The sequence below is a fragment of the Lynx canadensis genome, chromosome A2, assembly GCF_007474595.2.
Source record: "Lynx canadensis isolate LIC74 chromosome A2, mLynCan4.pri.v2, whole genome shotgun sequence".
In the NCBI taxonomy this organism is placed as follows: domain Eukaryota; kingdom Metazoa; phylum Chordata; class Mammalia; order Carnivora; family Felidae; genus Lynx; species Lynx canadensis.
In genome coordinates, this window is record NC_044304.2 from 84646889 (window position 1) to 84671840 (window position 24952).

Below are 24952 nucleotides of genomic sequence, written 5' to 3' on the forward strand. Positions count from 1 at the left end.
GGCCTATATTATCACAACATTAACTCCAGCCTACCCATAAGTTCTCTAACTTCTACTAATCATAGTGCCTTGATAAATTCTATTCCAGAATCTGTCAACATAGCCTATATGATTTTATAGGCAATTTGTGCCTTTGTCCAAACCTTAACATATGCATATACCTACATATTTATGAAAAAAATCAGTTGTGCTGTTGTTGATTCCCTTCACTAGATAAACTTTTCTTAAATGCCCTTTAACAACATACTTTTTTGTAACTAATATTTTCAGAAACAAAGACAAAAGTAAATGCATTATTTTGTTCAATTTGGGTCAATTCATGTTCAACATCATGAACATGATATATGTATATATTTTAGAAAGCTATGATACAAACCTTGTTTTATTATGCTTACTTCCTTTTCTAATTATATATTCTTGAAAGTAGAGTTCTATTTTTCTTTTATGCCCAGTGCCATCAAGCATTCTTAAAAGAGCTTTTGCTTTAGCTAGAAATGATTTTTTAATCCATTATTGTGTCAAGAGTAGAAAACTCCATATTAGTGAGGTTTAGACAGATGAGCATAAGTGAGTAAAGAAAACCAGGCTAGAAGGGGATAGCCCTACTCAGCCCCCCTCTATCCTTCCTAATCCTCTGACTTTTTAAGACCAATGAGAAATATACAGCATCAACTGAAATCTGACCTAAAAAAAAAAGTTTATTTATCTATTTTGAGAGAGACAGTGCACGTATAAGTTCGAGTACGAGCAGGGGAGGGGTAGAGAGAGAAGGCAAAAGAATCCCAAGCAGGTTCCACCCTGACAGCAAGGAGCCCAAGGACAAGGGAGATTCTGAACCCATGAAGTCATGACCTGAGCCTACCAAGAGTCAGCTGCCAAACCAACTGAGCCACCCAGGCTCCCGTAGACAATATATTCTTAAGAGGCATGGAGTATATCTTAGTCATCTTTTAATTCCCTTAGCTTCATACAAAATTATAAAAATAATGCCTAACATATAGTAGATTTTTACTCTGTGTCATATTTGCTAAATGTTTTACATACATTACCACATTTAAAATTCATAAGGAAAATATGAAGTAGCAACTAATTCATCTTTAGTTAATAGCCTAGTAAAAAAAAAAGTCAACGGAAGTTGAGGAAATTGCCATGAATTACATGGCTCCTAAATGTTGGAGAAATATTTCAAACCCAGGCAATCAGCTCCTAAGCCTGACCTATTTGCCTTAGCCACAGCTTGTGCAAAACAGAAACAGTTGTTCCATGGTTTAAACCAGGCAAAGATAATAGGTAGGAGGGCCTATTCACTACTATCCTGTAAATTATCCATTAAATTTAAGTAAATAAAACCCTTCTACCTAATATGTGAATTTATAAAACATAGTTCCTTTATGACTAGCTCATAGCACAATCATATAAATACTCCCTCACTTTTTTCCTCTTTACTACTGAGATAACACAGAAACAAGAATGAAATGTATAATTTGTATTTTAGTGTGTGTTCCCTGAAAGAGATGTTGGACTAAATGGCTTAAAAATAAATTGGGGAATATTGCACTACAACACCTCATTTCACACATTGTACTGAACACCCTGGTATAATTGGGTGGGGAAACTGAGTCACAGTTTTGCCTGCTAAAGTGGGTGGTACAAGGAATTACCGCACTTTATTTTGGTATATAAATTCCACCTGAATAATATAAGAAAAGTCAGGCAATTTTTCCATTTGTCATGTTAGAATTAAATGATGATATGACTTTTATCAGTGATACTCTAAAACAAATAAGTGAAATGCTCCGTGGGGGGGGGGGGGAACCAAAACTACCTCTGACTCATGACCCTAAAATTTACGAATGTGGCTATTTTAGTATTTTACAAAAGTGATTTCCATTTAGCATAGCAATTATTTTTGTACCACTGAAGGAAGTACAGTTGTGAAATCTGCATTTTAACACACATAGAGTTGTATTCTTAAAGTCTACTAGGCCAGAGATTGGTATTTTATTCCCAGAACTATTTTATTCATTTATTTCTTAGTTGTCAGTTTGCTTTGTTTTGTTTATATACTTTGCAGGACCTGCTAACAGGTCCTAAATAATAGAAGCACACTAAATCTAATCATTTCTTTTAAAGGTAAATATGTATCTTTCCATTAAAGATCAATCAATAAAGTTATAGGTGGAAGCTTAGAAAAAATGATACCTGAGTTTGACGTGACTGGAATCCTAAAAACACACAATGTCCTAGAATACCATTTGCTGTTTCATTTAATAAGTAGCTGACTAATTTTATTCTTCCTAAACTGCATCCAATGAGTAAAATGTGTTTTCTGGTGTTTGCTCATTTTATATATATTGTACATTTCAAGGTGTTAAACATAACTTCCACAAAAACAGAAAGTTTTTTCCCCTCTTTTTTTCTCCAATGAAAGACATCATATTGGTGCACTGAAACATACACCATAAAGCTCTTGACAATGGCCAAGTTTTTAATTCATGCTGTTTTAATGTAAACAAGTAAATATGACATATCATTTTTGGTCAACACTGACTCTTCAAAGGCCCAAAGTAATTGATGTGTGTTTTGTTTATTGACCTGCTCATAATATTGCTTTGTTTATTTCTTTTTTTTTTTTAATTTTTTTTTTCCAACGTTTATTTATTTTTAAGACAGAGAGAGACAGAGCATGAACGGGGGAGGGGCAGAGAGAGAGGGAGACACAGAATCGTAAGCAGGCTCCAGGCTCTGAGCCATCAGCCCAGAGCCTGACGCGGGGCTCGAACTCACGGACCCCGAGATCGTGACCTGGCTGAAGTCGGACGCTTAACCGACTGCGCCACCCAGGCGCCCCTGCTTTGTTTATTTCTATCTCATAACTCTTACACATGGTATTTTACTCCAGACATCTTTTGATTTGCAAGTATGCAGACATATTTCGTAAGCTAACAAAAGGCATGTCTTTCCTGCCTACGTAACAATAGTAGGATCACAGTACAAAGCCCAGAGACCTAAATCAAGGTAATTTTCTAAGAAGGTTAAAAGTGTTTTAAGAAAGGTATCTCTGAATTATTGGCACTTCATGATCCTGGAACTTAGAGCTAGACAGAGTTTGATTCACTACTTTTGTGCTTTCTGACCTACTTCTGCTCCTCTCTACTACTCTAAATTGCTGATTCAGATATAATTCATTTGTTCTTTGATTTTCAGGCGTTTATTAAGTACCTATTACACATCATGCTCATAAAAGAGGCTAGAAAAGCATGATATAGGAGAAAAGAACAGAACTTCTCATTTCCATATGTGACATTTTTTTCTGAGAAGAAATCTTCCCTATCTTATACCTACTCCCATTCTTCCCACCTATACTTCCCATACTTCCTGTACTTCCCACCACTACTACCTATAATTTCGTAACTTTCTAGAGAGTCTGTTATCCAACGATTAGGCACAAAATACATATAAATGAAATTACACATGAGAGAGTATCCATTGCATGAAACTTATTTAATCTTCTTAGCAAGAGACTCTATGTCTGGTAATGTAACATAAATGAAGACCTAGCTTAGGTTGTCTGGAACCTCACTGAGATGTCACTACATTTCAAAATATAAAGGAAATAGAAAATAAAACATAATTTTCTAGGTCATGGCTTTGCAATGGATCTTCACATTTCACACAGAAAGGAAGGATATCTGTTTACTTTCAATGGGTTGTCAACCCATTATGCTGCATGACTATATTGATTATTTCTCTGGCATTGCAAATCTTAATTATTGACTAAAGGAGCTAAAATTTACAGTTTATCACTATGCTGGAAACCATTAGAGCAACAGATTGAATAGTTCTCTTTCATTGTTAAAAAATCCTTGTAGATCTCATGTTCTTTAGTAGAAAGTGAACTTCAGGGATTTGGGGACAGCAATTCCTAACGTAACTGCAGACTGGAATTGCCTGGAGTAGTTTCAAAACACTAGTTTCTACACCCCATCCCTAGACATACTGACTTAAAAACTCTGGGTGTGGTCTTGGCAACAGGATTTTAAAGCTCCCAGATGACTCTTACGTGTAGCCAATGTTGAGAATCACTGTTCTTAAAGGTCTTAGGTTGAACCCATTCACTCATTCCCAAAACTCAGAATTACTGATTTTTTTTATTTCTGGTTTAATTTCTTCTGTCTTATACCCTTATGATGTAGGGACAAACTGCTGATGGGAATGAAAGCCCAGAGAAAGCATGAACTCTGGTATAGAATTTGTTTGGGGACATGGAAGACGTTTCTGAAGACCTGATTATTTTGAACTTCTGGTATTTAAGACAGGCTCCTTCATGCCTTTGCTCTATCCCTCAAATATGGCCAAGATGGGGGCGGGGGGGTGCGGGGAAGGAGAGAAAGAGAGATCATGTGAGCACCAGAGCTAACAAGAGAGATTTGGAAATCAAGAAATGGAAAGGATAAAAGCAGTCCCCCATCTCTACCACCAACCACTATAAACAGTTTCGGATTTTTAATGCTGGGCATTTAAAGACAATTTGGCAAACTGGAGTCAAGCTGTTTGTCAACTGATCAGTCAGGCAGTGATACTGATTCTCCAGTTGCAGGCACTGCTGGGAATTTGGAGGTAAATAACAAAACAAAATCCTGCAGAAGTGCCTTGCCTCAGAGGCTTGGAGACCTTTGGTTAAATGCAAATATCTCTTCCTTGGCATTCCAACTGAACTCTGCTCTCAATCTAGTTTATAACCATGATAAAAACTGTAATCCCTTCTAGCAGAATAATTAATGCCAACAATGGGTTTAAAGCCAATATTCTAAACCAATTTTAAGATAATGTTTTTATTTCAAAACTGACCTCTTCTTGTTGTCTGTGCCTCTTTTATGGCCTGGTGTGCCTGGTATACCAGTTCTTTATGAAGTTGGCTTATGTTGCTGACAAGAACAGGTGGTCACCGAGGAGAGGATTCATGCTACACTTCTATTTGTATCAAAAGATGTAACACACAACATTGCACAGGACGGGCACCCTAAAATATTCCGGGAATTCAATACAGTTCTTTGGGTCTTTTTTTTTTAATTTAAATAATGTATTAATGGAATCTATCTAAAGTAGGGAGGATGAGTGGGAAGCAAAGGAATAAGAGACAGATAGACACAACATTGTTTATAAAAGTCTAAAACCTTTTTTTCATACTGACCCATAATTTGCCAATAATCAACCCTAACCATATTTCCCAGATTTCTCTTTAAGGTGAACATAATTTGTAGTGTTGGCACATAATACAGATACTTGTATACCTTGAAAAATATCTATGGGGGGGCCTGGGTGGCTTAGTAGGGTAAGTGTCCAACTCTAGATTTCAGCTCAGGTTATGATCTCATGATTCCTGAGTTCGAGCCCCTCATGGGGTCTGGGCTGACAGCATGGAGTTGGTTTGGGATTCTGTCTCCCTCTCTCTTTGCACCTGCCCCACCCCCTCTCAAAAATAAATAAATAAACATTTAAAAATATCTATGCTATTAATGGACCTCAGCAAACTTATCTTTAGTTATAAAAATCTAATATATAATCTATAATCTACCCAGAAGCAGTTTTAGAAAAGGTTTTAAAATTCTGTTTTATTATCAAATATTTATTAGAAAATTTGGAAAGCAAATATGGTTATTTGTTGTAAAGATAATTTCACCTAAGTGCTCAGGACACCGAATTTCACTTCCAAAGCATACATAAATGACACATCTTAACTCTAGGCCATCTTTAAATCAGTTCCTGTTACACATTCCATCAGCACCTGAGCTCTGAGGCTTTCACCATTTCGTGAATAATTTCAGGCTAAGCTTGATAATCTTTTTCTCACTTCAATTAAAAAAGAAGAAAAACCAAAGAGGGGACATGAGGAAAATAAATACAAGGTGATAAACTGCTGAATGAGTCTATTTTATGCTTTAAATTTCTAATGTAACATCTGATATGTCTACACATAGCTATATGTATAGAAAAGTGTCAAATACATATCAGAAAATTAGATAGGAGGAGAAGTAAATAGTGCAGAGGATCATTCAAGATTCTATAAAGAAAAACTGCTGAAAATAAACCAACTACAAAAGAGACAAAGCTAATATAGGCACAACGAAGTGAGAAGCAATCCTTTCCTTTCACCTAAAATCAGAATGTTTTATTTTTCTGTAGCAAAGCAATATGTACTCCTTTTTTCTTCATCAAAATATAGCCTATTGAATGTTCTCCTCCTGTAATAGGAAATAGCTTATAGCACTACAGTTGATACAATTAAATGAAAAACCAAAGAATATAATACTGGCATAAAGATCTCCTTGTTTATCCTACTTAAGATATGAAAAAAAACCTGCATATCACACACACATTATAAGATCCTCTGGAAAAAAAATTGTGCATAATTAGATTTTCACACAATGGTTTTAAAACTCCAGTCCATATCAGCAGGTTTTGAGTACTAATGAAAAATGGAATTGATACAATTATGTTGAACAGTGGCAGGAAACATGCTTTTAAGAGAATCAGCTTAAAGAAAAAATTCCCAGTTGCATAAGCATTAAAGCTGTCAAGACGTTAAGCTAAAGATCTTCTCTCTGTGCCAGCTAACCCCCTGCCCGACTCAGGAAAGTAACTTCCTGAAGCCATGCCAAGCCCTTTGCTTGAAAATAACATCTTAATTGGTTTCTTCTAATAAAATTCAAAGTGTTCATTTTGGTGATGATAATACACTCATTGTTTTATTCCAGCTTAAAGTTCTGTTCTCTTGGAATGTTCTGAGTATTACTGTTCAGGGGAAAGGAAAGGAGAGGAGAGGAGAGGAGAGGAGAGGATGAGAGATAAGGATAGGCGTCGAGAGCGAGAGAGACAGACACAGAAAGAACGTAAAAAAAAGCACCAAGGAGGCGCCCTCCTGACAGAGCCAAGGCAAACGAAAGAAAAGAAAAAAAAAAGAAAAAGAAAAAAAGGAAAAAAAGAAGAAACGCTCCATGGGTCTGAATTTACGTAGAGTAACGAGTAGGTGGATGGACCAGCAAAAGTTGGAAGTTTTTGATGCCAAGAAAGACTGCTTCTATTTAAATCCAGATTTGTATATAATACCAATGAGATTCTAATTACTTCACACTGTTTGCATCATTATTGCTTAATAACGTGCATGTGTAAATACAGAGCCAGGTTGATAAGGTTTAGAGAATGTTTAAGGCTCTTACTGGCAACTGACACAAGATAAATTATCCAATAAGTCTTTTCAAATCAAGGGATAAATTTAAGTCATGAGGTTTTGTTTTTGTTTGAATTATAACAACTAGTGTGTATTTAAGAGGTTGGAAAGTTATAAAAAGAGCTCCAACATATTCACTGCATCATATTATCAAAACTTCTACATGCCTGGTCATCATCTTAAGTTTCTTTATTGAAAGTTTTTCAATCTAGTCTACTGAATGGTTTGTATACATAGAGACAGAACTCTAATTTCATAATGAAATTCAACACAACTTTTATTTTATAGAAGCCAATTTTATTATCACTTTGCTGCTATTCATTTATTCATTAAACAAGAATGAAGAGGTCCCTGTACTAAGAATTACAATTCTGTTGGAATTGCGCTTTTACATGTAATGGTCTCCAACACTTGAGAGAAACTGTGGCCACCTACACCACTTCTACCCGACCCAAATAAGCAAGGTCAGGAATACTAGGGTATTTGACTCCCTTTACTCTCAGTTTCTAATTTTGTTAGTGTGGTCTTAAAATCTTCAGACTCGTGTCCATTATCAAGTTTCAGTAATGAATGAAGAGCCAGCCTGGTGCACTTCGCACAGTTTGTACAAAATTATGTCTATTTGCAAAAGAAAAGAGGTCGTTTCTAACCTAATTTTGTGAAATGAAGACTTTAGAAAATGAAACACGGAATGAAAGATTATGTTTCACATGCTATAATTGGAAATCTGCTAACTCCTTGGCAATTGATGCTAACTACAGTAAGTAACACTAGCAACCTGGGTTGTAAGACTTCACTAGCTGTCAAAGCAGCAAGCCTAGTGAACAAATTCATGCATTGATGGTGTCTTTACATATGATTTGCCCCATTCATTCCCTTTATGTTCCTATTAGCTGTAGTAAAGATGGATTACCTCCTTCTGGCAGGTTGTTATTCAGCAAGTCCTTTAGTTCTCGCCATTCCTCGCCATCAGTGATGGGAAGGAGGCAAGGCTCAAATACAGAAGTCACTAGAGTTTCTTGCTCTGCCCCTCAGCTCACTTGCACCAAGCTGTTACTGCACACCTGTGTTGCAGTAATATGATAAGTACTAAAGTGTTTGCCGAGCTAATCGCCCAATTATTATGTAAATATAAAGTTGTGGTATTTGAACCTTTAAAGTAAGAAAACATATAAATAATATATTAAAAACAATACCAGGAATATAATAGCTTTTTTTTTTTCCTGACTTCTCAATTTTTGTTCTGTGCATTTACAGGACAGTATACACTTAGGAAAGACCTAATTTGTTGTGTGAAACACAACAAATATTTACTCACGGGGTATGTGTATGTAGGTATGTGTGTGGGTGTGTGTATAGAGAGGACATTTTTTACTCAGATATACATCCCCTCTCCATAACTGATTCTATTTTTAGAAAGTGTAACTCCATACCAAGGAAATAAGATGTTTTTCTTGAAAGAATTTAGCAACTGTTTCTCTGGTGCTATTACTCCTGCAGAGAATCAAGGTTTTCATTTTATGATATCAGCTGTCTGACCCTCTTCTTAGAAGAGTAGCAATTATTGTTTGTAAAATTATATTGCTTTGACTCCTTTGGTCTATCAATTCCACTGAGACTAGAGACTTGATATTAGCCATTACATTACATATAAGATTAAAGGTGAGCAATCTTAGTTAGGGGTGCCTGGGTGGCTTAGTCAGTGTCTGACTTCAGCTCAGGTCATGATCTCACAGTTTGTGGGTTCAAGCCCCACATCGGGCTCTGTGCAAACAGCTCAGAGCCTGGAGCCTGCTTCAGATTCTGTGCCTCCCTCTCTCTCTGCCCACCCGCCCCCCCACTCACGCTCACTCGCTCTCTCTCTCTCTCTCTCAAAAATAAACATTAAAAGAAATTTAAAAAATATGAGCAATCTTATATTCAAAGTCTGGTATCTGCTCATTATTTATAAGAAAATAGTTTCAGTGAGGAAGTAATTTAAGAATTAATTAGGTGGAATATTTCATACATTTTAATAAAGTATCTTAAATGCTAGCAGGTATTAATATTGAGAAAGGCAAGAATATTAGGCATGTTCACTGACATCACTTCAAACGAGTACATAAGGTTATTTTCATGATTGGGGCGCCTGGGTGGCTCAGTCGGTTGGGTGTCCGACTTCAGTTCAGGTCATGATCTCCTGGTTGGTGAGTTCGAGCCCCACGTTGGGCTCGGTGCTGACAGCTCAAAGCCTGGAGCCTGCTTCAAGCTGTGTCTCCCTTTCTCTCTGTCCCTCCCTCGCTCATGCTCTGTCTCTATTTCCTTCAAAAGTAAATAAACATTAAAAAAATTATTTTAAAGACTGTTTTCCTCCTAAGGCAATATATAAATAAGCAGAATAGAATATTCTAAGGATTGACAAAGAGGAAAATGGTATCCTGATGTATATCGCACAACAAAACTCTTGATTATGGGCGTTGCAACTTGGGAAAGGCAAGACAAATCCTGTTCATTCATTTATATAATAAGAGACAAATAAAATACGAATTTTTGATATTTATTGCCTCAACCTTTCCAAAGAGAATTGAGAAACATTTCTAATATAGTGTTAAAGTTTGATATAATAATCCATAAATTATTGCTAAAAGGACAGCTATAGTTAATTTTTCTCTCCATATACCATTTTCTCTAGTATTATCTCTGCACCATCAGGCTGTGTCTGTTAGCCAAAACAGTTAGCCTGTCTGGGCCTTCATGTCTAACTACTTCATAGGCATTCTGGAATAAAAGACATAACAAGTGGAAAATCTCCAAAAAGTTAAAAGCAGTCTGCAACAGTAACCTACCACTGTTGAGTTCTCAAAGGCAGTTAATTCCCACTGAATAAGGAGGGAAGGCTGAAAAGATTGTTTTTGAAAAGCATGCACCTTGAAAATGTAAAATGAACTTGCCATCTTTTACAGCTCAGCACATTGTTCCAGGGCTGGCGCTACCCTAAAATAGCACATGGCTCAGCACTGAGCTCTCCCTTTTATGTGCCCTTCTTGCCAACTCACACTCTGCATTAGAAAACGTCAAACTTTTCTGTTCCTTGCTTTAAATTTGTTTTCATTAACAACAGTGGTCCTCAGGAACATAGAAATGAAAATGCAGCAGGCAAAGAAGTGCTGGAATTTGCCCAAAGCTTACATTTGAGCTCTTTCTCAATACTTTTACTTTTGACAGTGATGGAACTAAAACCAAAATGATAGTTTTTCATACCTTGTTATATAAAAGATATTTAGGAAATGGAAAAATTGAGCATATCTTGGTGTTATAGTTAGTTGATGCTACAGTGGTATCTGTAACAAAGAACCAATCATTTTCTTTTCTTTAAGAGAAAGTGTAGGCTATGTTGAACTTATGGAGACTACTCTGATTAATTTGCACAGTGAGGTGAAGGGAATGAATAATAAATTTTTCTACAGTTATCCTTTGTCTGAGCTCAAACTTGTTTCCACAGCCACAAAAGAAGACCTTACCCACAGCAACGAAATAAGCATGTTCCACAGTTGTAATTCCCTTATCCTCACCTGGGTGAATCTGAAATTAAAGGGGCGATTAGGGACAGTGTAGAGAATGAATTTTATCTCCTTTATTTTCAGGAAGGATGGATGTTCTAAAAGAAAAGCAGAAGTCTACTGTGACACCTTTAACATGATAAAGTGAGTTTACAGAATGCCTGAGAAAAATGTTCTTTTAATTGTGATTTTGTGAATCTTAAAACTAATTCTAGCAACATCTACCAAAATGGCTCTGGCTCTGGCGTCTGACTGCTTGTGTTTTAATTGTGTCCTTTTCCATCCCTGTGACCTCAGGCAAGTTACTCTTGCGGAATCTCCATTTTATGAGGATAAAAATAGCACCTAACTCACAGTGTTAAGAAAATTAAAAATAATGCCTGGCACAAAGGCAATATTAATGTTAGTGATTATTATATAAATGCAAATACATAACCAAAATTATTTTGTAAAAACATAAGATAATATCCATGAAGAATGGAAAAATGCATATCTTTATTTCTAAGTATTCTTCTAAATCAAATTACAAAGAAAGGTATGTAACATACACTTTCAATCTACATATGTGAGTAACACATCAAAATATTTAATCAACATGTGAATGAGTATAAACCAGGCTATCTAAAATAAGCAATCTATAGATTCAATGCAATCCCTATCAAAATACTAACAGTACTTTTTCTTTATCAAGATACCAGTAGTATTTTTCACAGAACTACAGCAACAAATCCTAAAATTTGTATGAAACCACAAAAGACCCCAGATAACCAGAGCAATTCTGAAAAAGAAGAAGGAAACTGGAATTATCACAATCCCAGATTTCAAGATATACTACAAAGCCATACTAATCAAAATAGTATGGTACTGGCAAACAACAGATACAAAGATCAATGGGACAAGATAGACAATGCAGAAATAAACCCATACTTATATGGTCAGAAAGAAAACAAGAATACAATGGGGAAAAGACAATCTCTTCAATATATGGGGTTAGGAAAACTAGATGACACATGCAAAAGAATGACACTGGACTACTATCTTATACCATAAACAAAAATAAATTCAAAATGGATTAGGGACCTAAATGTGAGACCTGAAACCATAAAACTCCTAGAAGAAAATATGGGCAGTAATCAGTCTTAGCAATATTTTTCTGGATCTTTCTCCACAACCAAGGGAAACAAAAGCAAAAATAAATAGGATCAAATCAAACTCAAAAGATTTTGCACAACAAAGGAAACGTTCAACAAAATGAAAAAGCAATCTACCAGACGGGAGAATATATTTGCAAATGACATGTCCAATTAGAGATTAATATCCAAAATATATAAAGAACTTACACAACTCAACACCAAATAAATAATCCAATAAAAAGTGAGCAGAGGGGATCTAGATAGACATTTCTCCAAAGACATACAGATGGCCAACAAACACATGAAAATATGCTTGACATTACTAATCATCAGGGAAATACCAACCAAAGTTACAATGAGCTATTACCTCATAAAAACCAGAATGGCTAGCATTAAAAAGACAAGATAGAAGTGTTGTGCAGTGCTGAGAGGAATGTAAATTGGTGCAGCCGTTAGGGAAAACAGTAGAAGGGTTCCTCAAAAAATTAAAAAAAAAAATACCATATGACCCAGTAATTCCATTTCTGGGTATTTACCCAAAGAAAACAAAAACACTAATTCGAAAAGATACCGGTACCCCTATGTTTATTGCAACATTATGCACAATAGCCAAAATATGGAAACTACCTAAGTGCCCCATCAATAAATGAATGGATTAAAGAAAATGTGGTATAGACACACACACACACACACACACACACACACACCCACACACTGGAATATTACTTAGCCATAAAAAGGAATGAAATCTTACCATTTGCAACAACATAAATAGACTTAGAGGGCATTATGCTAAGTGAAATAAGTCAGACAGAAAAAGACAAATTCCGTATTACTTCACTTATACACAGAATGTATAAAGCAAAACAAATGAACCAACAAACAAAAAAACAGAGACAGACTCATAAATACAGAGAACTCTCCTCCAGAGAGGAGGGTGGGGGGGATGGGCAAAACAGGTGAAAGAGATTAAGAGGTGCAAACTTCCGGTTATAAAATAAACAAGTTACAGAGATGAAAAGTACAGCATAGGGAATAATATCATAAATAACATTGTAATAATGTTTTGCGGTGACAACCGTTCACTACATTTACCATGGTGAGCACTGAGTAATGTATAGAATTACTGAATCATTATGTCACACATCTGAAATTAATATAACATTGTATATCAATTATATTTCAATAACATTAATTAGTTAAACCACCTAGCATCTCCTGATAGCTCAAGAGTTCAGTCATAATTGTTTCCACATATCTATGGATAATCATGGACTACGACACATTTTCTCATGGAATTGTTTTGATCAGATGACTGAATAAACAGCACAAAACACTCGCTCTTAATTTCAGGTCATTGGAGCATCTCAGCTTTGTTCTCAATTTCAGGACCCTTGTACGTTTTTAAATGGCTTAATATCACAGCATCATCTTTTGGCAACAGATTTAAGCTTATTAGAATGTGACAAAACTCACCCAGAATAAGAATTACTTTTTTATGCAGGAAAATAGGAGTTTCCAACTTTTTTCTAAGAATCTTTAAAAGAAGACATCATTGTAACATATTTCTATCCTAATACTTCTCAAGGGACATTCTTTGCACTACTTAAAACTTCCCCAATTCAAGGCTGTAAAAGATATTTCATTTTATTTTGACTACTAAAAGTCCTGAATCAATATATATTACAGGGAAAAACAGACATGAAATTTCTCAGCAATTTCTTCTCATCTTATGTTCTCAATGTGTTTATAACAGTTTTAACTTGCTCTTGTATCATAAATTTAGTGCTGCTCTACTTAAGACTCTTTATGATTTAGGTAATGTCCCGCTCATAATTGTATTTATCAATCCCTTCCTGATTTTAAAGACACTCTCACAGGGGAAAAATGCAGCGTTTTATTCACAGAGCATTCCTTGTTGAGTCTGAGTTTATTAAAACATAAATAGTTTATGTTATTAAAGATGTTTAATTGGCATTTAACTGAAAACGTCAGAAGGGGAATTAAAACAAACTGTATTAACACAAGTTTTCCCAAGAACTAAATATTTCAGAAGATTCAATACAATCAGAAGGAGCGTTCTCCAAGATTAATGGAAAAATCAAGAACAATTGGCTTTATTTTTATCTCTTGGGCAACCATAGACAAACTGTTTTCAACAAATATGCCTTGTAATGTTAATGCTACCAGAGTTCATAAAGACACAATTTATTATTTTGAGTTTATTGTCCAACAACAATTCATTTAGCTCACTAGTTCCCAGGGGTCCTTTTATTTGTTGTTTAATTATTATGCTTCTTGTCAAATGAGGCAGGTATTAAAAGATAAAAGATGTTTTGTAAAATTTCATCATCTTTCATTTATATACTATCGATGACCTGGAGACTTTGACAATTATATTAATGAAAATTTCAGCACTGAAAGAAGGCAAAAAAGCATCAAAGTAAATAACTGAAAGAACTTATAATCCTATGCAACCTAAGTCCCTACACTTAATATACTTGTTTCCCAGTATAACTCAGACTGACATTTTTATGTTTTTAAAACCCTGTTGTGCACATGTAAATGTAAAAGTCAACCTTGAGCTGAAAAACTGGCCAATATTAGCTAAGGAAAAATGTATCCAAATGGTAGAATCTTTAATTTTTTAATTATCATTTTCCTTTTGAGTTTAAAGCCATGAGTCATAGGCTTCAATGGGGTGGAAAGCAGTTTAGTAGTAGGGGATCTTTACTGTTCTAGTGAACACCAGCAAAGAATAGCAGTCACAAATAATCCACTTTTTTGCCATGTATTTATCAGTCAATTTATTTTTGAGTTTTCACTGCCTTAAATATTTCCATGGGCATCTTGATAACTCATAAGAGTTTCAAGCCAAGAGAAAACCTGAAGTAGAGCCAGACTGCTGTCTATTCAATAAAATGATATTCAGGTTTTTTGAAGCCTGTGGAATATTGAGTGCATCCTACTTCTTTATTTTATATTGTGTTTTGAGTGTGTGTGTGTGTGTGTGTGTGTGTCCCAGGCTTCTTTATTTAAGAGCAAAGTGATGAGTGATTTGAGGATATACTACTTCTTTATTTCTGGATATTATGTTTCTAGATCTAAAAGCATGCAAATAAAAATCATAATCTAATATTCATCAGGATTACTTAAAAATGTCTGATATCTTAGACATTTGTAGTAGAGAGACAAAACATGCACATGACTGAATTATTGCCTTTATGGCAACAGAGGTGGAACTGTGTAATTTTGGGTAACTCCTGAATTGCAGTTGATACCCAATCTTATAAACAAACAAGAAATTTTGCTATTTCAGTAACTTAATAATATAAATACTCATTAGATAATATAAGATAAACTAATTCAGTAAATAATTCTCAACTGAAGTAGTGAATTTTGCGGTGCCTGGGTGGCTCAGTCGGTTAAGTGTCTGACTCTTGACTTCAGCTCAGGTCGTCATGATCTTGTGGTTTGTGAGTTCCAGCCCCAAATCTGATTCCAAACTGACAGTGCAAAGCCTGCTTGGGATTCTCTTTCTCTTTTTTTCTCTCTGCCCCTCCCCGGCTCTCTCTCTTTTAAGATAAATAAATAACCTTAAAAAAATTAAATAATAAAATAGTGAATTCAGGTTCTGTTAATTTGTTCACATAGAAAGTATTCCAAAGAGCAAATATTCCTGAATAATTTTCAATTTATTCATCAAAAGAAAAAGGGTAAAAAATAAAATATATTATTTAACAGCCATTACTTTAGGAGCATGTATATAACCTATACTTGGTATTTATATGGATATATTTACATTTGTATTTTATTTTATGGGTGTATTTATACAGATATATTTCATATCAAGGTACAGAAGTGGATCAGAAATTATCCTGATTTAATTATCATGACTCCCTGCCTTCCTGAGGCTTTATGGTACTCTTTTTTTTTTTTAAAGCTTGCTTATTTATTTATTTATTTATTTATTTTTAACATTTATTTATTTTTGAGACAGAGAGAGACAAAGCATGAACGGGGGCAGGGCAGAGAGAGAGGGAGACACAGAATGGGAAGCAGGCTCCAGGCTCTGAGCTATCAGCCCAGAGCCCAACGCGGGGCTCGAACTCACGGACCATGAGATCGTGACCTGAGCTGAAGTCGGACGGTTAACCAACTGAGCCACCCAGGCGCCCCTTTATGGTACTCTTAAATGTCCCAAGAGTGGCAAATAGTTAAATGCAATTTCAAGCCATCCACTATGCCATGACAATCATAAGAAGTAAACTAAGTAGATGGAGTTCTTATTAAGTTCAAGCTTATCATGAAAAATCGGACTTTCAAAAAAACCGAATCTTAAAAAAAATAATGCATTTGTCATTACTTTAAAAGTCTAGACATATCTAGACATGCTAGACATGCTAGCTTATATATATGCCAACAGTATTAAGATTTAAGGCAACATCCCTGACAGGCCACCGATCAAGGCCCTTTGGAAGGCTGTGTATATATGAGATCTCTTCCTTTTAATATAAAACACTATGCTTCCAATCAAAACACACACAAAAAAACTCAGGGGCGCCTGGGTGGCTCAGTCAGTTAAGCGTCTGACTCTTGATTTCAGCTCAGGTCATGATCTCATGGTTGGTGAGTTCAAGCTCCTTCTCGGCTCCTCACTGATAGTGTGGAGTCTGCTGGGGATTCTCTCTAGGTCTCTCTGCTACTTGTGCTCTCTCTCTCAAAAATAAATAAACTTTAAACACACACACACTCAACAACTTTCTGGAAGAAAATATCTAAAATCTATAGAGAAGAAGGTCTATTAGGGAAGAAAATACAATAATTGGGAGATGTGAGAATTAACTGGAAAGGGTAAATATAAATGTTGAATTCCCAGACAACATTGAATCTCTGTATAATGTATAATGTAGGAAAAGGTTGTAACTAGATGGAAAATATTTGACCATCAGCAATGTACCAGGATATGAGTCTAAAGTTATTCATCCACAAATTAACCAAAATTTTTCTCCCATGATGCTTTTACCTTAATGCTATGATGAAGAAATTTTGTGTTCTACCTAGTCTCTATCATTATTTTAAATTAACTAAGATTCACTGAAGCATGTTTATAGTGTACCAAGGCTCTACTGGTTGGGGAGGTACAGTGGTTAAGAAGTATCAAAATTTATGGTAATTCAACATTTATTGAACAATAACAAATGGCAGTCTCTATGCTAATGGGGGGGGGGGACTAATTATAGTACAAAAGAAGACCATATTTGTACCCTAAAGGAATTTATGTTAACTCAATTAGAGTAATTCTTTGTGTATTTTAACAAGATGCACACTATAACCACACAATACATTTTACAAATTTAATTCATTTCATTTTCAAAACAGTTCTATGAAGTGTGTGTCATTCCCATTTTACAGATGATAAAATTCTGGATTAGGGAGATTAAGTAACTACCCCAATGTAGCATTCCCCAGAAAGTAGCAAGCAACTATGATTTAAAATCAGCTCTGTAGGACTTCAAAATCTGTGAACTTTTATAAATTGTTTAGTTTTGTTTTGTCCCTTGCCCAAGTCCTTCATACAAAATGTTCTTGAAAGCAATGAGAGGAATTACTATAGAAGCCTTCCTTAAAGAAGATGATATTATAAAAAAAAAACAAAAAAACAAAAAACTAATGTTAAACATCATAAAAATTTAGGGCAATAAAGAGTCTTAGAGTTTAGTTAGCCCCCAAATTTTTTAACTGGTTGGGAGAACTAAGGTCCTGACAAAGTTTCAGAATTAATTACTGAGGAACCAAAGTTTGAAACTCTTATTTTTTCCACATAAATGCTGTGCTCACTATACTGCACTGCCAATCAAATGTCCATACTTTTACATACATCAAAAAATATATGTTTAGACATGTTTCCTAATATTTTAACAAAAACTTCCCAGAGGTCACTGGAATCATGACAAACATTTTCCCTACTTAATTGTAACTAAAATTTTGTTGGTATTTTTCCTTATACAAAAAAGACAGAAGTTTTATGTACAACATGTCAGAACAATAATTATTAACAAAAATAATTGGTGATATTTTGTAATGGAAAAGAGGTCAGTTCATCAGGAGGCATAACACTCTAAAATAGGTCAGTATTAAAAACAGAAATTCAAAAACATGAAGTAAAAACTGATAGACCTGAAAAGAGAAATAGACAAATCCATAATTATAGTTGGGAAGTTCAACTTCTTCTGTAAGTAATTCAAAGAATAAGTAGAAAATCAGTAGGGATATAGAAAACATAACAAACCATCAACTGACTGAATCTAACTGGCATTAATAAAACATTCATGCAATAAAAGCAGAATACAGATTCTTTTCTATGTAGGCTATATTCAGTGTCATAAAATGATTTTTAATAGTTTTTTAGAAAATCAGAAGCATATTATGTATGTTCTTTGACAACAAGAAACTGAATCAAAGATCTACAACAGAAAGATATATAAGAAATACACAAATATCTTCAAATTATACAACATATTTCTGAGTAATTTGTGAGTAAAGAAAAAGAGGAGCAATTAGAAGACATTTTGAACTGACTACAAATCAAAACAAATTTTATCAAAATATGTGGAGCACTGCTAAACAGTGTTTCAAGGGAAATTTATAGCACAACTGGTTACATTAGGAAAAAGTTCTCAAATCAGTGATCTAAGTTTCCATGTTAAGAATTTCCAAAAAGAAGAGTAAATTAAACACAAGACAAGAATAAGATAATTTCATTTTAAAGCATAAACCAAGGAAATATTAAACAGAAAAACAATAAGAAAAAAAACACAACAAATCCAAAAGCTGATTATCTAAAGAGATCAATAAAAAGAAAAAAATGATTTCTACAGCAGTCAGAACATAAAGGAAGTAGATGTAAATTAATAATATCAGAAATGAAGAAAAAGACATTACTACAGATCCTACAGGCACAGTGAGGATAATAAGGTAAAATTATAGATGACTTTATGTCAACAAATTTAACATTGTAGATTCACAACCTAATTACTAGGTGAAAAATAATCTTATTTAGAATCTACCTCATTTTTAAACAGAAACAATGCTTAACATATTTAACTCAGTAATCATGTTTTATATCAATTCAAATATAGACAATATGTCCATTTTTCTCAACCTTAGAACCTTTTTGTAAAATGACACATAACTGATGCTTTTTGTCAAACTATAGTATCAATTCCTGGCTATGTAAAATACTACATGCTAAAGTCTCTACTGGATAAAGGCAGAACCATTTCAACAATGCTTTCCCTTTTATATTAACAAGCAAAACAAATTTGTCTATTGAATATATGTAGCCTTGACTTATCTTATGACCCTTATAGATTCCAAAGATTTTCTGAGAAAAAAATTACAATGACAATAATGCTATGAAATTTGAATCTGTTAAACCACCAGATTTTTTTAAACAAAAATTCAACTTAATCAAAAGGTATTTCATGAACTTTATATTTATTTGAAAAGCTATTTGGCATAAAATTAGAATGATAACAATTATAAAATGTAATATCTAATAGGAACCACAGTTTTTTTAACATGCGAGATTTAGTTTGTACAAATGTAACTAATTAATAACATCTGAAATACATTCTCCCACAGGACTGATGACCATCTGGTTGACCTTACACTAGATCAATAGGGAAGGCAAATGAGTAAATCAATGTTTCCCAAATGTTATCACTGCATCATTCTACTACAAGAAGGGATAAAACTTGGATGTAAGAAGAGATCTCATTTCACACATTTTAAAATTGACTTTGTTAATTGGACTGTAAGGCAAGACTGAGAGGATTCTTCTAAAGTTCCATCCAGAAAGAGACTGGCAGAAGACCAAGTAATGGTGAAGGAAAATAATTCAAGACAAAAGAGTCAGGAGGCAAGGAAATTCTGAGAATATAAAGACACAGATGATATAATCTGATGTTATTTGAATTTCCTCAGAATCATTTTCCAACTCATAATATTTGGCTGAAAAACAGTGATAGAAATTTTGAAATAAATAAAAGTATACACCATATGTATTTTAATTAATATATGTTCATATATGTGTCAACCCTTACAAAGTTCTATATTTTGATGTCAAGAGTAAACCATTTTGGAAGAAATTTAGTAACTTATTGTGATATACAGAAAAGTTGTAATAAAATGAGAAACTTTAAATAATAAGAAATTTGGAAAAGGTACACTGAAACAGGTATACTGTCTAATCTATTAAGAAGAGGATGATGAGCTGATTACAATTTATACCTTTTAACAATTTTTTTTGTCCACGGTATTTTTCCTATGATAATATGTCTAAAATATAGTTCACTTCAGGAGTTTTTTGTATTAATTTAGAAATTATGGAGTTTCATTATTTGTTCTCCCTGTTGATATATATCTTTAATACAAATAAAGTGATACTCTGTATCTCTGATTATTTCCTAACATGACTCTTCAGAAAAACAAAATATCAGGAATTGGTAGAAATCTCAGATCAAAAGCTTATCTCATCATGTTGTACTCTACATATGCTATAAATTAAGGTTAAGTCTCATTCTGCAAGAATCTGTTTTGACTTTGAGAGCATTTAAAATATTAGACATGGAGTATTTTAAAAATCCCATCACAACTTCTAGTCACTTTATATATAGTAGTTACTGTCCTACTTAGTATTAGTTTGGTTTTAAAAGATTATATTAATTAATTTCTTCTGTAAAAGATAAACTGTAAAGTCTTTCAAATATGAAATTGATGGATTATCTCTGGTGATACACATGCTTTTACAGTTTACAAATTTTGGGTTAAGTTTGGGTTAAAAAAAAAAGTTTGGTCAGTTTTGATGTATTAGAGAGAACAGGTTCAGATAACTAACCTGTGGGACCACTCCATCTTTCTACATATTGGGAGACATATAGAAAAGAGAAATTGCACTACACCCTAATGCCTTTATTTTTCATTTGATTAGATATTTCATAGTTCTCAACTTGGAAGAATAGGTATAAGTAGACTATAAGATGTTACAGTAATCAAAAAAAAAAAAAAGACACTTCAAAGGGTCTGTTTTCCCTTTCTTCATAACTTAACTGGACAGCCATGGGTTTTTAGTAGAATGACTGGCTTAGAAGCAAAAGAAGCAATTAGAAGGTCACACACTCTAAGTTCTAAATAAAGCTCTTTCAGTGCTTATCATAACCTTGGGGAAAGCCCTTAGTGACTTAAGAAGGAAAGAAAAAAAATAAGATATCCATGTGACTGATAAGTGTCAGTCATACTGCTGTTTGAAATTCAAGATAATAGAGTGTTTCAAAGACACTGCTATAGAAAGTTCTGAGAGTATACTGTTTCTCAAGTAAAATAAAATATGCTCAATGACACCAATGTTTATGAAGAACTTAAGTTGAAAGAAGTAATAAAAATATAAATAACCCTTATTGGTGAGATGATCTTCCTGATCTATTTCTTATCCCATACGTCCAATTAGTATGGGTTATGTGACTGACCAAAATCATCCATCTGTAAGTTGTTTGAACTATATACATCAAAGCTCATGGATACATTTGGCAAACCATTTCCTCAGAGGATCTTACACCTTTTACATTTGTGCAAATTTGAAATCACGCCAATTTTCCCAAACTTCTGAAGAAAACATTTGTACACAACAGCAGTCAAAAACATATTTCCAACTATTCTTTTAGATCCTTTTCAATTAATTAGGAGATTTTGCCAACCTCAGGAATGCCTTTTGGAAATGGAAAAAAAAAAAACACCATTAGAACAACATATGGAGAAACAAGTTTGGAGGCCAAGACCAAAACTTACGAAGAAAAATTTTAAGTAATTAAACTTGCATAGACTTCTCTGCTGATGAGCATTAGCACATTGAGGGTGTTTCTCAAACACCAGGTGACTATTAAGAAGAAACTTCAAAAAGGGTAGAATATACTTCAAGCATTTTCATAAACACATGTAGTAGAGACCTTCTGCCTATGAACACATAATTTAAAATAGCCATGTCCTCCAAAAAGCAGCCCAGTAAATATTTTTAAAATTAATCAACATTCAATAATATTTTACTGTGTTTTATTATTAATGTTTGAATCTGGATGTGAAATTTTTAAAAAGACTTCAAATAACATTTTTCCAGAGTATTTATCTTACCATCAAATGTTAAATAAACTCTTGCTTGGGGCTGAGACGATCCTTTTACACTGATAGAACAAACAAATACTCCAACCAACACGAAAATTGCCTGGACTGCCATTTCTTCAGATTTGCAAATTAATATCCAAGAGAAAATACCTTTAAAAGAGAGGTAACAAGTTTGTTATATTTCATTTCACATTTTAGGAGCATACACGTATGTGTGCGTGCACACACACACACACACACACACACACATAACTAGTGATCTAGACAGAGCACCTTATTCACAAAAGATATATCTGAACTTTTACAGTCATGCAAACAGTAGGAGGTGCTCTTTGTTGCTTCCATGTGAAAAGTTGGATTTAATTCATTTATGTCTGGAAGTCTTTGCAAAAAGAGGAACTGTTTCTTTTTCCAGGAAATAATGCTAATCTTAAAGCAGAACAAAGCAGCTAGGAAAAAGGTATTGATTCCCAAAGGAAACTCCATATTTAAACTTGATCTAATAATCACATAACATTGAAAAGACTTGAGAATGGTACCAGTGGGTATTAGATGAAAACTTGTCTTTCTACCATAAATATTGTAGTAGCAAGAAAAAGTCACATGAAAAATCATGTATACCCACTTGCTTCCACCCTCATTAGCTCTTTTGGAGTAATATCTCTGAAATGTTTCTACACATAAATCTATGTGTGCTTAATCCCTGACCACTGAAATCACTCAAATTAGTTATCTGCCAATTTATACAGATGACCATGCAGCTGTTAAATGATGCAGATGAGGTAACCATGGACTAGTGCCAAGTTCAAACCAATGACTTAGTGGTGAGCAATCCACTGAACCATGTATCCCTCAATGCATATTTAAAATAAATCAACCAGAAAGCAAGCTGTCAAAATTCCAAAAGATAAATCAGAGACAGAAGCATTACCTTTTGAAACTGTAGCTATAAAATTGATACATGCTATTAACTAATGTCTGAATACTAAGGAAGATCAGGTAATGGGTAACTAGAGATCTATCTACAGCAGCTCTAGTGGACACAATATGCAAAACAAACTCAGGACCATGAAAGAAATCCTGTCATTTTGAGTCTAATATAATTACACAATAAAATGACAGAGTTTAATCTAGAAATGTTTTACAGGTTACAACAATGCTAATCTTCAGTATTATATGGTTATTTACATTAAAATCTTAACACTATTTTATTTAAGAAAGAAATGCCACTAAAAATTGAAAAGACTACTTCACTAATACAGAAGAAAAAAAGTATTATATTAATTAAACAATTAAACTGAACATGCCATGTTGAACAATTGAAACATTTTAAACAGTGGAATTCCTAGGTGGTACATACGTCATAAGACTTAGAAACAAAACTGTCTGCCTCTTTTGCCACACAGATGGGAGGAAACCTTAGAGATGTTTGTACTGGTAATTTTCAAACGAAACAGTTTCTTCCTGCTTCCACAACCTCTTCACCTTGTCATCCCTAAATTAACTTAGAAGAAAACTGATTTTATAGGATAACTTTCCCTTAATGATTTGCTCCCTGGTTTTGTTGACTTTATAATTAAACCAAAAAAAAAAAAAAAGCTATAAATATGCCTAACCTTCCTCACTTCATTAAGCAGGCAGATAATTACACATTTTTACGTATTGCTATTATCAGTGTCTTATCTGACATGTCTCACCAAAAGCGACATGTGCTAAAAATTGAGAAGAATAATAGTGGAGATGAAATGACAGGTCAAATGAAGTAAGTATACAGAGCAATGTGATTTCAAGTCTACCTAGCGATGAGAAGTGACTGAAAGCCAAGTGTCTTACACGTGCCTGCCCCCCCTCCCCCCATATAACTTCCCTTTAACTCACTTAGACATGCCGTTTGTTGTTTTCACTTCTGATGGAACACTAACAACATGTAAGAAAAGGAATCTTTTATGTCATCTCGAGCAGTTCTACATCGGAAGGCACGGAAATACTCCACTTTAAACTCTCCGCAGGTGTCATAATCTAAAGAAAACTCAAGCAGGGCTCTCAGCAAGGGAAACACTTCCCTGACAAACTGCATGTGCTCTTTAGAAAATGTCCAGACTCAAGCACACCGATGTGTAAAAAGTCGATACGCAGAATCAAAAGTTATGTTTGGTATTTTGCTAAATATGTAATGCTGAAAATAAGGAACCCAGCTTACCGAGATGGGAAGAGATCAGCACGGAAAAGTCATCAATTTGCTACCGGTGTGGCTCCGCGAGTGCCTCTCTAAGTCTTTTTCCCAGAAGACCTTAATTTCTAGAGCGTCCCAGCGGTGAAATTCTTTCTTCCCGGTCGTCTGAGTTTCTTTGTAAAGGAATCCTCAGCGTAGCAGTGCCGCGGCACCGGGAGCTCGACTCCGCGTCGCTCAATCAAGCACCTCGGAGTGAATGGAAAGTGGCCGGGCACCGGGGGCGAGCGCTCGGGTGTCCGATTACAGCGACGCGGCGCGCGGCTCGGGCTGCCCGGGCGCGCCGCCCAGCCGGCTAGCCTCACCCGCCCAGCACACCCGCCGCATCTCCGCCGCCGCGAGGCCCCACCCAGAGCGCGCCCGCGAGAGGGTGGCAGGGAGCCGCGAGGGCGGTCGGCGGGCGAGCGGCCGGCAGGGCGGGGCGGGGCCCAGCCCGGGACCCGCTGCCGGGAGACGCAGGAATGCGTCGCTGCAGGCTAGAGGTCCAGCTGCCCGAGTCCGCTCCTCTCGCGGTCCGCGGCGGAGTGAGCAACTCACAGGGTGCGCTCTAAAGCTTTGGTTTGTTACCGGCAGCTCTTGGAAGGCATACAGGATTTGCTTAGCCATAAATATCAAAGTGCAAAGCAGCTTTCTTGCCAGA

The 24952-nt window shown here is 35.0% G+C and overlaps 1 protein-coding gene across 1 annotated transcript in view; it reads right to left on the reverse strand.

Moving 5' to 3' along the window:
• SEMA3C (semaphorin 3C) overlaps nt 1-24597 on the reverse strand; it is a 176241-nt gene extending 151644 nt beyond the window's left edge. The window contains exons 1-2 of the mRNA XM_030307851.2: nt 24283-24597; nt 22092-22232 (exon numbers count right to left, since the gene is read on the reverse strand). Coding sequence (XP_030163711.1) covers nt 22092-22194 — 103 coding nt within the window. The 5' untranslated portion in view covers nt 22195-22232; nt 24283-24597. The remainder of the gene's footprint in view (nt 1-22091; nt 22233-24282) is intronic.
• Between the last annotated feature and the right edge of the window lie 355 nt (nt 24598-24952).